We start from the raw sequence: 16108 nt of genomic DNA, 5'->3' as shown, positions 1-16108 counted from the left end.
TTTGATGCCATTTCATTGCGATGCTTCGCATTGATGTCAGTAGTTAGAGCCCCTGGTACAAGGCCATTAGGAACTGATGCGAGGGACACTGGAGCCCTGAGTACCAGGCCATTGGACTGAATGGAGGGAATCTGGAGCCCTGAGTACCAGCGCATTAGGAACCTGATGGATGGGACATTGGAGCCCTGGTACCAGGCCATTAAGGACCTGATGGAGGGAGGGACATTAGAGCCCCTGAGTACCAGGCCATTAGGACCTGATGGAGGGAGGGACATTACTTTACATTTAAGTCATTTAGCAGACGCTCTTATCCAGAGCGACTTTAACAATTTGGTGGCATTCACCTTATGATATCCAGTGGAAGCAACCACTTTACAATAGTGCATCTACTCTTTTAAGGGGGGGGTTGAAAGGATTACTTTATCCTCTCCTAGGTATTCCTTAAAGAGGTGGGGTTTCAGGTGTCTCCGGAAGGTGGTGATTGACTCCGCTGACCTGGCGTCGTGAGGGAGTTTTGTTCCACATTGGGGTGCAGAGCACGCGAACAGTTTTGACTGGGCTGAGCGGGAACTGTACTTCCTCAGAGGTAGGGGGCGAGCAGGCCAGCAGGTTTCACGAAGCCTCGAGTACACAGGCATTAGGGACTGTATGGAGGGAGGGCACATTAGAGCCCTGAGTACCAGGCCATTAGGGACCTGAGGAGGGAGGGACAATTGAGCCCTGAGTACCAGGCCATTAGGACTGATGGAGGGAGGGACATTAGAGCCCTGAGTACCAGGCCATTAGGACCTGATGGAGGGAGGGACATTAGAGCCTGAGTACCAGCCATTAGCACATATGTTTGGTACTACAACACATTTCCAGAGTGCTTAAAAGGTTACATTACGTCCGTGAAATTTTAACTGTGGTCATGACTGCCGGTGTGGGGCGGTAATATGGTCCTGCAACTAGCCCTAGTTTGTGCTATATATTCATTGGCTATTTCATAGCTAATTTGAAACGAAAATATTTGATTCATTACTAGCTCATTCCTTATCTGTGAAACAAATCTCGCTCAGGTACATACATTTACGACACGTTGTCAGTCAGACAATCGCAGCTCAGAGAGGCAGGCTCTCCTTTGCTGGTGTAATGACAAGACTTCTGGGTCACTACAGTCAGTGACTACCATTAGTTGCCTGTGATTGGCCACTGAGCTGGTTCTCCTGATGAACAAGGCAGGGATTGGATGCCAGGAAGAGGGTTTGGAGGAATCCCCATGGARGTCCTCTGGCCAGTTCGTCTGCCTGTCCAAACGATCCTTCAAACCCTGGGGAGAGAAAATGCCATGAACAAAAAGACAGTTAAAAATAGATCCAAGCTTRGAGCTGAACCAGAGGCTATTCTTCTGTCCTCTGTGAAACAGGAGAATGAAGCTATACACTGGGCATGTAGCTATCCACATTTTAAACCTTAGTTATTTAGTTTAGAAGTTGAAGTCAGTRGGTTGAATCATGGCTGTGTGATGGTGTTGCCAGCCAGGTGCATTATTATTTAAAAAAATTTAAATCCCTAGATGCAGATGGGGATGGAGTTGGATAGTGAAACTTCAGTTATGAGGYAAAAAAGGATTAGCCTATATGAATGGTTTTCAATGTAAAACTCCAGGTCTAGATAACTCTCCCCATCCAGGCTYAAGATAGAGCATGCATCCCACTGGAGCCCCGGGCCTGGAGCAGAGTGAGAAGAYGTCACCCTGAAACCCTCGTCCCACTTTCTTCTCCTTGGTTTTATTTTCATCTGCGTTCATTACCCTGACTGGCCTGAAGCCTTTGCCTACCCCAGTCCCCCTCCCCTACCACATACCAAGTTCTCCCTCAGTCTTGGGTCATTTTTTATATATTTTTTTATCCCTGAATGGCACAACCTGTATGGTTGTACTGGTATGCCTCTGCGTGTGCTTTCCCCTGGTCTTCTGGCTTAGCCCAGGGGGATAATGTGGCAGGTCATGGAGGAGTGGATTATTGATTTGGCCGTGTGCACCTTGGTGGAAGGAGCAGGCTTGGAGGCACACAGCCTAATTACCTTGCTTTCTGCTCTTTTTTTTTTTTTTTCTCTTTTTTTCTCAATCCAAATTGGAGCAGAGGCAGGAGCGGATCATCCTGGAGTGGGGCCTGCTCGTGGGGCACAGGGACTCCCTAGCATCAGCCTGGCAACGCAATATTTAAAAGGACACTGAATAATGCCGGACGTCTCGGCAAGCGAGGCYGAAACAGACCAGTTAGTGTAGGAGGGTGGAAGTGATGGGTCAACAGCACATTTGGAATATGTTAAACATTTACTATCATAGCATTTTGTGTTTCACTCTTGACACCTAGATTCATCACCTTTTTTAAAATTTAGATTTGTGAGTTAGATTGACAATGAATCTCTTGAGGCACAGGCCAAGGTTGTGGCGAGGTTATTTTAAATTTAAAAAATTGTCCTGTTGGGTACTTGTCCACCCACAGTCTGAGGGAATCCCATTAAAGCAGGTTCATACAGTCTGTCTGTTTTAGTTGTACCTTTTTGGTCAATAGTGTCATTGGCCACTGGAGTTTAGTATAGAGCAGTATTTTTTGCCTTATGGCTTTTACATCCTGTGSATTTCTGAGATATTCCTCAAACAAMAGGATGACATTTTTGTCTAGACATAGAACCCTGTGGTGTTGTTCTAAGTGTATATTACCCACATTTCAAAAGGACACATTGTAATTCGCAACATTCTCTTGGCTCTTATTTGTGAACAATCGGTTACGCAGTTTACACTGCCGTTGAACACACCTCAGTCGCTCAGTACAGTGTGGCTCTGTGAAATGCTTTACGACATTCTGTCCCTCTTTGCTAAGCTGTGATGTCTGGTGAGTTTTTATAATTTATTCTCTAGCCCCTGTTGAGGGTTATGCAAGAGAAGAGCCGTTATCCGTCAGCTTGACTGGGGACGGCGGAGGTGAAGATGACACATGTTCAGAATACCCTTCGTATTCATACGCAGTCCCCTACCCTACTTCAATAGAGGTGCCTTGGACCAATCAATGCCCACAACGACAACCGTTAACCTACAACACTCACCCTGCCACCTGTGTTTTTAACGAAGACGTTTCCATGTTCKCATCCAATGAGAAAATCAAGCGGGGGTACCCTGACCTAGGGCTGGGCGGTATACCGTATTTTATGATATACCGGTATTGATGCAGGGACCGGTTTGGGTCACTTTGTTTCTTAATATAAATCCACTAGCGTTCTATGACACACTTAGTTTTTGTTTCTTACATCAGGTAGTTTGTCTTTCCTTAGCAAGTTGTCCTAAATCTTGTGAGATGCTAATWGTTAGCTGTTAATAGCTAGTTAGCTATTAGCGACTAAGAGCAAACGTAGCTAGCTAATAGAGGCTGATAAAATCAGTGATGGTGTAGACCTAAATRAGCATGTTTGTGCAACAGTATCTTCTAAATCAGAGGATTATGCAAAGCAAGAATATGTTTGCAACATGAGATAGCTAAGAGAGAACATGCTATGTAGCCAAAGCTTATAGGGTCCCCTAGGAAACACTTATCAACACTTTAGTTCCTACCCTGTCACAATAACTCCTCCCTGGCATTTTTCATCTCAAACAACACTGTATTTAAAGTGCCCACTATTATATTCTAACTATAGAATTASAATAAACATTCTATTTCCATGATTCCAATAGTTTTGCTTTAAATCGCAATTGCAACATTTGGTTAAAAATAAATCCTAAATTATTTGGCAGTGTGGAAATTCTCAATTGAGCAGTGGTGTAAAAAATACTTTCAAGTACTACGTAAGTTTTTTTGGGGGGGTATCTGTACTTTACTTTAACTTCACTACATTCCTAAAAATACTGTACTCTTTACTCTATACATTTTCCCTGACACCTAAAAGTACTCGTTACTTTTGAATGCTTAGCAGGACAGGAAAGTGTTCCAATTCACGCACTTCTCAAGAGAACATCCCTGGTCATCTACTGCCTCTGATCTGGAGGACTGACTAAACACACATGCTTTGTGTGAAATTATGTCTGAGTGTTGGAGTATTCCCCTGGCTCTGTAAAAAGAAAATGGTGCCATCTGGTTTGCTTTAATATAAGGAATTTGAAATAATTTATGCTTTTACTTTTGATAGTTAAGTATATTTAAAACCAAATGCTTTTAGACTTTTACTCAAGTTTTTTACGARGTGTCTTTTACTTCAGTAARTTTCTATTAACGTATCTACTTTTACTCAAGTACTTTTTCCYCCACCGCAATTGAGTGCAGGAAATGCAGAAATGATTAAAGTGCTGAAATGTATTTTTTTTTTTATTGAACAGTAATAAACCAATCAGAATGGAGAAGGACTCATTGAAATCTCTTAGAATGTATGTGTTGCCACCRTAGGATCACTCACTACTCATAAAGCACCCTGGGATCACTCACTACTCATAAAGCACCCTAGGATCACTCACTACTCATAAAGCAAATGTACAACTTTTATTATTCAAAAACTAAAAATACCGTCATACAATTTTTTTWWWTTAWWWWWWWRAWRRTTWTATACCCTGATATATTTKGGCCGTATCYCCCTSACCTGTCCAGAGTGCTATCAGGCTGGCTGCCTGTGACTGTCCCTCAGGGAGTAATCACACAGAGGGTTAAGGTCAGCAGATCGCTGGCTGGGTACACCAGTCCTCAGCCATATCCGAGGGCACACTGACTGACGTTAAGCTTACAATATGTAAAAATAAAATAAAAAAACAATCCAGTTGAACGAACCAGGAATGTATTGTTTCATTACACGTGATTAGGGGCTCAATTTGAGATGTAATGGTTATTTTTTTCCTTTTGGTCCTATTGTTTTTATTTTGTGTATGATGAGAGATCCACAGATTAGCATTGTAAATACTGTGATATTTCTGTCTTACAATATTCAATGATTTGCTGTGGGATACACTTCTCTCTTGGGGTTGATTCCTTTCTCAGCTTGAGGGTCACTGTTCAAGTGATCATTCCCATCGTTGAACCATCTCTAAATTCTGTGTGGGATCTTGTCATCAACCCACACTTAAAGTTAACATTTATCTCTGAATAATATTGATCTGGTGGCTTGTCTTACAGGAGCGAAATGCAGAGAACGCCATTGAAGCACTCAAAGAGTACGAGCCAGAGATGGGCAAGGTGTACCGGCAGGACAGGAAGAGTGTGCAGAGGATCAAGTCCAGGGACCTTGTACCAGGGGACATCGTGGAGGTGGCTGGTAAGATGCTTCTAATACACTGAGTGGTGGATCAAACCTCTCTGTAGGAACTGGCTATTAACTGATGATTTGGTTGTCAACCAACCCCACACGACTACCCCTGTACACTGTATTCAGACCCCCTTGACTTTTTCTACATTTTATTACATTAGAGCCTRATTCCAAAATMGATTTTAAAATAATGTTTACTCAGCAATCTACACACAATACCCCCATAATGACAAACAGGTTTTTAGAATTTTCWAATTTACATAAATATTCAGACCTTTACTCAGTACTTTGCTGAAGCACCTTTGGCAGCGATTACAGCCTCAAGTCTTGGGTATGACACTACAAGCTTGGCACACTTGTATTTGAGGAGGTTCTCCCATTCTTCTCTGCAGATCCTCTCAAGCTCTTGTCAGGTTGGATGGGGAGTGTCGCTGCACAGCTCTTTTCAGGTCTCAAGAGATGTTCAATCGAGTTCAAGTCCGGGCTCTGGCTAGTCCACTAAATGACATTCAGAGATATATCCCGAAGCCACTCCTTTGTTGTCTTGGCTGTGTGCTTAKGGTCGTTGTTCTGTCGGAAGGTGAACCGTTGCCCCAATCTGAGGTCCTGAGCGCTCTGGAGCAGGTTTTCATCAAGGATCTCTCAGTATTTTGAGCTGTTCATCTTTGCCTCTCTCCTGACTAGTCTCACAGTCCCTGCCGCTAAATCATCCCCACAGTATAATGCTGCCGCCACCCTGCTTCACCGTAGGGGTTGTGCCAGGTTTACTCCAGATGTGACGCTCGGCATTCAGGCCAAAGAGGTCAATCTTGGTTTCGTCAGGCCAGCTCTAGGAAGTGTCTCGGTGGTTCCAAACTTCTTCCAATTAAGAATAATGGACGCCACTGTGTTCTTGGGYYCCTTCAATGCTGCAGAAATGTTTGGTACCCTTACCCAGATCTGTGCCTCGACKCAATCCTGTCTTGGAGCTCTATGGACAATTCCTTTGACCTCATGCTTGGTTTTTGCTCTGACATGCACTGTCAACTGTGGGACCTTTTTATATAGACAGGGGCACCTTTCCAAATGTCATACATCATCCATCCCTTATATATAAATAGATTGTGCATCCCTAATTATATATTAGTGAACATATCGGAATGGGCCAATAATAGCTAAAAATGCCAACATCGGTATCGCCCCGATGTCTAGTTTAACGCCAATGTGCAAGACCAATGTCAAAGCTGACTTGCATACCTAATATAATGTAGGTACATGACACAATGTACATTTTTGCACTACACGTGCAACACAGCATTCCTAACATAGCCCACAATGTCTGCTGTATGAATCGAGCAGTCATTTGACAGAGTAAGAATTTCAGTGCGACAACATAAAGATAATGGAATTCATTGCCCTTGACAATCAACTGTTCTGTTGTGGATGATGTTGGCTTTCGCCAACTGGTCGAGCACTGGTACACACGACCAAGTGCGCTATTTTTCAGATGTTGCCCTACCGGAGTTGCACAGTAATAGCGTCAGTGCTATTAGCTAAACGGCATACATACTATGGAATGCCGTTTGGGTCTATGCGTGTCAAAACAGATACACAGTTCTATTATAGAATGTTGTGTGTTCTGAATTTGCATGTGCAAACCAAGTGCCACCACTACTATCAGTAGCACTGTCAAAGCTGTACAAAAAGGTCTGCAAACACCGGCCACAAACGATGTGTTTACAATTCCGCTTTGGTAATAAAGCATTGTTTGTTTGACCAACTTCTGGGGTAGCTAGCTTTAGCTRGGTACCTAACTAGCACCAATACAACCAGCCTGAAAACAATGACCAGTAGAAACTGAAGTCATTTTTATTATTCTTAGCAGTGATTTAGGAATCCTTGTAAGTATTAGCTAGGTTGCCACTTGTTGTTCGCCTACTGAAATTGAACTTCAGTTCATGAAAATAAATAGCTAGCCAGCTACTTAACCCTGTTGCCAAAGCTAACGTTATAAGCAGCCAGCTAGRTTCATCTGGCTAGTGAGGCTTGACCGGACTGGATTATGTGTTGTGAAGCTAGCCACAATAGTGGAATTTGCGGTTTGCCTTCAAAATAAAAGTTTGCCTTTGAAAGTGATGCAGAAGGTTACAATTGGTGGAATCATGCCATGTTTAACATTATCTAGTAAAATAAGGTTGGAATGTGAAGCAATGAAATATGAGTCTACTCGGTGACACCCACAGAACACAGAGTTTATGCAAATATTAGCGTTGTAGCTGTTAACGCAGGTCTGTGACTGTGAAATCACCTTCCCAGTCAGCCTGTTGTGTGTGGTGACATTCATATTGCACTGTAGAGCTTTAACTAAGGATTGGGGCTCAATGAAATGGGGTATCGGTCTACTCCATACCCAATATATTTATCAGACTCCAGAACATCCACGCAGTATTGTTTTTCCTCTGGAATAGTGTTGACAAATGTGGCTCAATTCAGTTTCAGAATCCCGCAATAAGAGCTAATCTTCTTTGGGCCTCACTAAGTAGACTGATACCCCATGTCATTGATCCACAATCCATAGGTATGGCTCTACATTGAAGTAAGTATGCCCCAAATGCAATTCTAAAGTATAATACAGGATCACCACTTTGTCATGTGATTTTAACAGTTTTTTGTCAAATTAAAAATATTGTATTTATTTTTTGTAATATAACATTCCAACCTCTTAGCATGATCTATTCAATTATGGCACAATTCTACTATGTGTATTAATTTGCGTCACTATCAATTACATTTTTTTTTTTGAAGGATAAATGCAAAGTCCACTATTGTGGCTAATCCTTATTGTGGCTAGCTTCACATAGATGGGTCCGACCACCATTAATCAAATAAGAACTGCCTATAAATTAGGGTTATTTTAGATGACAGCTATATAGTTAGCTAGCTACTAAAACTACAGATTGTCYTTTTGCTGTGTTTTTGGGGAAGAACATTGTTAGCATCCATGAGCTAGCTAGCTTTTTTTAATGACCAGCACTGTAGGTGCGCGAGACAACTTTACCAGCATCACACCATATGTATTGATGAATTGTTGTGACTTGAAATACAAGTGATGGTGTAATCAATGTGTAATAACTATGTAAAGGTCCTGATTGGTTACATAGTGTTATTTGACACATCACCTAGTGTTATTTTACATGCGAAGACCCAAACAGCATTCCGTAGAAATCCTGGTTGAGGATGAAACAAATGACAACGAAACGGCACAGCAAGTAGGTGAAAGAAATAGGTTTTGATTTTGTTTAACATGAGTAAATGTCCACAAAATAACTTTTGTGTCTGTGTAACCTTTATTTAACTAGGCWAGTCAGTTAACCTTTACTTCATACCCATCCCGGATCCGGGATCCTCCTCATCAAAAAAGCTGACTAGCATAGCCTAGCCTAACAGGACAGGGATATCATATAATCACAAGTCCAATACAGCAAATGAAAGAAACATCTTGTGAATCCAGCCATCATTTCCAATTTTTAAAATGTTTTACAGCAAACACTATGTATTTCTATTAGCTAACCACAATAGCCAAACACACAACGGCACGTTTTCACCATGTTTCCACCGCATAGGTAGCTCTCACAAAATAGAGATAAAATTAATCACTAACCTTGAACAACTTCATCAGATGACAGTCTTATAACATGTTATACAATACATTTATGTTTTCTTCGAAAATGTGCATATTTGAGGTATAAATCATAGTTTTACATTGCAGCCACCATCACAAATAGCACTAAAGCAGCCAGAATAATTACAGAGAGCAACGTGAAATACATAAATACTCATCATAAAACATTTATGAAAAATACATGGTGTACAGCAAATGAAAGATAAACATCTTGTGAATCCAGCTAATATTTCCGATTAAAAAAAAAAAGTGTTTTACAGCAAACACTTTCTATTAGCTCATCACAATATCCAAACACACAAAGCTATTTTATCCACCGCCAGCATAGATTTCACAAAAACAGCAATATAGATAAAATTAATCACTAACCTTTGGACAACTTCATCAGATGACAGTCTTATAACATCATGTTATACAATACATTTATGTTTTGTTCGAAAATGTGCATATTTAGAGCTGCAAATCGTGGTTATACATTGTGAATATGTAGCAACAATTCACCAAAATCTCCGGAGATATTTTGGACAGTCATCTAATCAAAGAACTCATCATAAACTTTACTAAAAAATACATGTTGTACAGCAAATGAAAGATACACTGGTTCTTAATGCAATCGCTGTGTTAGATTTTTTTTAAAAATAACTTTACTACAACATACAAAAAGAATTATTGTGAGACAACGCTCACATATTCTACCCCCTGTTGGAGTGAACATATTCCACAGAAATACAAAATAACATCATAAATTGTGTCTTACTTTTGCTGAGCTTCCATCAGAATGTTGTGCAAGGAGTCCTTGGTCCAGAATAAATCGTTGTTTGGTTTTAGAATGTCCATTTCTTCTGTCGAATTAAAAACCTTGGCTAGCCATGTGGCGCGAACATGCCCATCTTCTCTTGGCGCAAAGAACGGAAAATTCCAAAATTCCCAATAAACGTTGAATAAACTGATAAAACTCAATTGAAAAATCCTACTTTATGATGTTTTTCTCATGTATCAAATAAAATCAGAGCCGGAGATATTCGCCGTGTATACRGAACGCTTTTCAGAAGACAATGTGGAGCTCCTTCGCACGCTGTGGAAAACTGACAAAATGGCTGACCTGTCACTCCAAAAGCTCTTATTCGGCCTCAGATCAAGCTAGAATAGGCAGGCCCTGAAACAGAGTCTCGTTTTCCGATTTTTCACTTCCTATATGGAAGTTTGCTGCCAAATGAGTTCTGTTTTACTCACAGATATAATTCAAACAGTTTTAGAAACTTCATAGTGTTTTRTATCCAATAGTAATAATAATATGCATATTGTATGATCTAGAACAGAGTACGAGGCCGTTTAATTTGTGCACGATTCTTTCCAAAGTGAAAACAGCGCCCCCCTATTGACAAGATTAAGAACAAAATATTATTTACTATGCCGGCCCGGATGACGCTGGGCYAATTGTGTGCCTCCCTATGGGACCCCCAATCACGGCCTGATGTCATACAGCCTGGATTCAAACCATGGACTGTATTGATGCCTCTTGCACTGAGATGCAGTTCCTTAGACTGCTGTGTGTGTGTGTGTTAACTGTACTAGAATGCTTAAAAGGCTGCTAAAATGTTAAAAATCTATTTGTTTTGGCAAGGACGATATCGGTGCATCACTATTATATATATGTAGGGCTGGGCGATATGGCTAAAATATTACATTCTAAATTATTTCAATGGGTCTTTCTCCATTCTGATTTGTTTTATTCTGTTCAATTTAACTTCAACGTTAAATTTCCTGCATTTCCTGCACTAATTTGAGATCAATTCCACACTGCCACGATATGGACAAAAAAACTAGGCCTTATTTTTAACTAAATGTTGCAATTGCGGTTTAGATCYAAACACTTGGATGAACTTTTGCAATCATGGAAATACAACGTTTATTCTAATTCTATAGTTAGAATATAAATAATAGTGGGCACTTTGAATACAGTGTTTGACATAACYACTAATGAAAATGCCATGGACGAGTTATTGTGACAATGTAGGAACCAAAGTGATGTTCCGTGTTTCCTAGGGGACCCTATACTCTATGCCTACATTAAATCTTTGGCTACATTAAATCTTTATGTAGCCAACATATTCATGCTTTGCCTCATCCTCTTTGATTTAAAAGATACTGTTGTACAAACAACATGCTGATTTAGGCCTCCACCAGCACTGGTATCGGGCTGTATTAACGTTAGCTAGCCACGTTTGCGCTGAGTCAGTACTAGCCAGCTAACTAGCAATTAGCATTAGTGGCTAACATGGTTTAGCTTAACATGCTAAGAAAATACAAACTAGCTGTTTGCAGATGTAAAAACACAAACTAATATTGTAATTATAGAACGCTTGTGTATTTATAAGATRAAATTGGAAACAACATCGTTGTCAACAACATTGTTGCATGTGCTGCATTGACCATGCAGACTGAAKGAAAGTGTCCCGATCTTGTGTTACGGCCCGGGATCGAACCGCTGAGCCATCCGGGAGCCAGCCCCCAATCAATTGAATTTACCGCAGGTAGACTCCAAGTTGGAGAAACATCTCAAGAATGATCAATGGAAGCAAGATGCAGRTGAGCTCAATTTTGAGTCTCATAGCAAAGGTCTGGATACTTATGTAAATAAGAGATTCCTGTTTTATTAATATATTTCTAAACTCGTGTAGATAGAGGAAAAAACATTTTAGAGGCTATAACTTAACAACATGTGGGTAAAGTCAAGGTGTCTGAATATGTTCCCAATGCGCTATCTCTGCTTAGGTTTGATAAACTAGTCTCCGGTGATAACACACATTGTTTGGGGGGGGTGTGCAGGTCTGTCTGTTTTTAGGTGTGTGCGTGAGTATTTTGTATTTCATATTTGTGGTCCTGTGTTTTTTAGTGTGCGTGCATTTTCTTTCATGTATGCAGATGYAGCTGTTTGATCTTAGTGCTCTGATAAGCAGAGAGGGATCAAAGCTGTGTTGCTCCTGATCTCTGCTCCTCTCTCCCCTGTCACCACCGCTAAACCCTGAGATCAGACACCACCTGGCATTGGCTCTGCTAATTGATTTACAGATGCATTCACTGCAATTGATAAACCCAAACAGTCTTTGGTCTTGGCTGGTAAATGTTTCAATGTCTGATGTAGACAACTTAGAGCTATGAGCTCAACCTTTTTTTAATTGAGTTTCACCGTACTTAATCACTTGCAATGAGGGACATTAGAAAGCTCTAAGCAGTTGACGCTCACGGTACTGCCAACAACAGATTATCAATGTAAAACTGGCCACTGTTTCTCTCTGGAGGGATAGACGCTGGGTGAGGATGTTTGCATGAGAACTCCCCCTACACTGTTGTCAAATCTACCTGTACCTCGCCAGGCTGCGGTGGAACAGGTGCTTGAGATGAAAGATAGGCTCTGCTAAAAAGGGAAGTTATTMGTTTGCGATGTAGATAAGTCTCTCCCCCAACTTGCACATCCACCCTGCTGAACACTGCTCATCTCCCTGACTAATCCAATACAATGGCTGCACCAGGTGATTGGCGTAGTTACATAAGACCATGAGAGCTGTAAACAAATTGAGAGGGTCATTCAAAATAATTGAGTCTCTGTGTGGGTGGGGTTGTGTGATGGATGGGGTAACAGTGAAACCAGACTACAGCGGCCTCATGTCCCAACTGGGTGTTAGATCCACACCCCTTTCCATGGCTTCCTTCCTCTTGTCACCCGGCCTCCTCAGTGTCTCCTTCAGTGTCTCCTTCAGTGTCACTCAATACATCGCCCTGTCCTTTACCCACTTTTTTCTCCTCGTCTTGCTCTCTTTGTCACCCACCTTCCTAGAAAATTACTTTTCTCTTTCCCCTCAAAAGAAAGGTTGGCGGCGTTAGTTATAAGATAGATATGAACTTATATGACAGGTGGTGCCCTTTCCCACTTCTGACACCACACTAAGGACGTGGAATGAAGGGCTTTGGTTAACCCCTCACTTTCCAATCCTAGAGTAACGAGTAACTATATACCAATAAGGAAGAGTATGTGAATATTCTCTGCTGTGAGTAAGGAGAGAAGTTGACTCTTGACTCAAATATTAATTCACTAAGTGCCATGTTAAAAGCAGCATCTGCTTTATGCCCTGACCCACCCATCCCCCTCACCTCTTGCCCTGAAGGGTGAGTCTGAGCTGACAGGCTGGGCTGGAGCTACTGTCTCCCARTGTCTGGAGCTCAGTGACCTTGGAAGTCTACCAGAAAGACCATTCCCACCTACCTTCCTACTTTCCACGTTTTGTATTAATTTGTTTACTTGCCAGTAACCCTGCACAGTTTGTGGCACACACCAAAATTGTCCAGTCCGTCTCACACACACTGATTAGGTGCTCATCTACATACAGCCAAGCCAATCAGTGCGGTCGCTTCAGGTCAAAACCCAACCGCCACACCGGCCTCCCTTTTTTTTTTTTAGATTGCATCAATGGTCAGATATCTGCCCTACTGTTACACCATAATAAACATGTTTTACATGAGCGGTTTCATGTGGACAGTTTATTACATAAAAAAAAAGAAAGTTACATKTTTTTGTCCCACAATGTGTTTGCCAGCCATTGGTACTGGCTGCCTCCTGGTGGACTTTGGGTTCTCTGTAAGCATGGGGTCAGAGTAGAGTTCCTTTTGAGATTGRTGAAATGTGGAAGCCCCCGGGGGGGCTATAAACACAGCGGTGGTGCTAACGAGTGGAGGGGACGACCTCAACATGAGCTGAGGCGCGTGCCAGAAACCTGAGACTGCCTTCACCACGTCGTCTGCTGTGGCTTTCACTTTAACCTTTAACCACGTCGTGTGGCTTCAACCCCCGTTAGAGGAAGAGGGTGACCAGGTGGGATCTAGAGTGGAAGCCACTGCTTAGCTGTTGTCAAGCCTAGGTTTTTCCTCCAGTGCTAACAGCATTCCCGGTCACTCTGCTACAGGTTGCCTGATTCAGAGATTCCCTTCCTCGTTTCTCTTTTCATCCACAGTTGGCTGTCAGGATCAAACATTCTGTGTGACATTTCCTAAAACATCACAACAGCAGAAGTTCTTTCGCCAGCTCTCCTTCCAGGGCTTTTTTTTTTGTCTAAGTGATTTGACGTCACCACTCACCACCCTCCCTTTCAGCATTCAGACCCTCACCAACCAACTGCTACTGTTGCCATGGCAATAACCCTGCCCCCTTCAAGCCACAACATCCTGTATATAGGAATCAAACAAGCGCTCTCTCTTTCCCTTGCTCTCTCACTACACGTCCACCATGGCAGGTGACTGTCAGAATAGGTGAAARGACCCAGGAAACTGCAGGCCTACGTGTAGCCTCAACAGGGAGTAGTAGGAGTACTGGCCACTGATGTTTCTGMACCCCCCCCATGTAGACTTAGCCCTGGGTGAATGTTTACCAGGACAGGAGGGGTGACATGACCTGCTTTCCCCCCCCCCTCCACTTGTGGTCTGCAGTAACAAGTTTTATACAGCTCCACACAAGCATACAGGAGCACCACTGCAGCTAAGGCCAGGTTCCATGTCACCAATGCGTGCTCCTGCATTAGTGACTGTTAATCTTTGTGCTGAAAATGATTGCCTTGGCCTTTGTGGSCTGAAGTTTGTGTTGCTTCCCATTTATCTCTCGGAGAGGAACGTTGAGACGCCGGGGGGATGGAAAGGGTCCTCAATCTGGAAGCAAAAGTCTGTCCCTTTCTCAGAAGGTTGACCAGCTAAATAAAGCTTCCTCCATGCTAATGGAGAATGACTTCTACAACCTCTAATGCAAGCTAGTTCACACTTCATTGCATTTTTAGAACCCCACGTCTGTCTGCAGTGGCGAGTCAGTTAAGGTTATCCAAACCACAGCGACATCCGAGGACACGGTGTGATACTCGGCTCTGCACTATGACTAATGGCACGGATAAGGTTGTGCGTTTCTGCTCAAACTGTTATTTATCTATGGAGTTATTAGGAAATTATCCTTAGTGACCCTGGTTTTTGGAGTAACCATTGATGGCACCAATCCATCCTACTCTTGTCAAACATGTTTTGAACAGCTTGTCTAATGATGACCTATTCTTACAGACGCTCTGCTCTCATTGTCATCAAAAGTAGGTTACCCTACTATTCATGACCCTCTTAACCAACCCGACGTGTATATTGGGAACACGCTCCACTATTAGCTAGTTTGGGTTAGGGGCATTTTGACAGTGGCTTTTTATAAATTGAGTCCACACAGGGTGGGAGAAATATTTAGTATATTCTGCACATGTATTTGTTGTTGAGCTACCCTCATCTCACACATCCCAATCCATCCTTCAATCTCGTCCTGTTGAGATTGATCTAGTTTGAAGCCTGGCGGGTGATAATGATGTTTTGACAGCCACCAAGGATGAAGAGGATAGTGCTCCAATTTAAACTTTACTGCTGGAGTTGGTACAGCTAAGGCCAGACTTTTATCAGAATGTTTGGAGGGATAAATCTAGAAAATAAGTAGCTGCTTCTCTTGCCTAGTTCCATGAGGCCCATAGCAGAGACTCCTGCCCAGCAGCGTTTCCATCGAAACCCCAACTACTGCACTGTAGAACTGATCAAAATGMTTTTCCCTTTTCTGGATGCATGTTTGGCATAGGGCTGTCCCTGACAACAACAAAAAACCTTGGTTGACCGAAAGTTGTCTGTTCTTTCGAACAACCCCCATTTTATTTTTTTAACTATATGCTTTCCTGATGCCGTAAGTGAACTGTTTGAAATAAGACACAAATGACTCGGGAGCCAGAGATCAAGATAACCAGAGAAAAAAACTTAACCTGACCCGACCATCCTCCCGTTCCTGCTGGCTTTTTCAAATTCTGCCTTTACTCTCCTGAAGTTGTCAGTAATAGGCTACACGAGGAGTCAGCAACCTTTCTCATGTGGAATGCCAATTTATCTTTCCCACCTGTGTGCCAGTGCTGGTTTTCATATGCACAGTTTCGTGGAACATTAGCGCTCCAAACTAAAGACAATGCRTAACTTGACAAACATTGTAGATTAGGAATTAATGGTAAATGTACTACTGGTGATATATGTAAAGGGGAATTGATCGACCCTAACAATCAAGGCAAACAATTCACACAATGATGTCGTGAAACAATGAATGTGCACAAATTGTCAGGAGAGCACATTCTGGAG

At 42.1% G+C, this 16108-nt stretch overlaps 1 protein-coding gene across 1 annotated transcript in view; it reads left to right on the top strand.

Annotated features, from left to right (window-relative positions):
- LOC111963967 (sarcoplasmic/endoplasmic reticulum calcium ATPase 2) overlaps window positions 1-16108 on the top strand; it is a 39893-nt gene that overhangs the window by 10423 nt on the left and 13362 nt on the right. The window contains exon 5 of the mRNA XM_023987577.2: window positions 5136-5274. Coding sequence (XP_023843345.1) covers window positions 5136-5274 — 139 coding nt within the window. The remainder of the gene's footprint in view (window positions 1-5135; window positions 5275-16108) is intronic.

This window comes from Salvelinus sp. IW2-2015, linkage group LG5, assembly GCF_002910315.2.
Source record: "Salvelinus sp. IW2-2015 linkage group LG5, ASM291031v2, whole genome shotgun sequence".
Taxonomy (NCBI): domain Eukaryota; kingdom Metazoa; phylum Chordata; class Actinopteri; order Salmoniformes; family Salmonidae; genus Salvelinus; species Salvelinus sp. IW2-2015.
The sequence above is the reverse complement of the archived record's forward strand: the minus strand, read 5'-3'. Positions and strand labels throughout refer to the sequence as shown.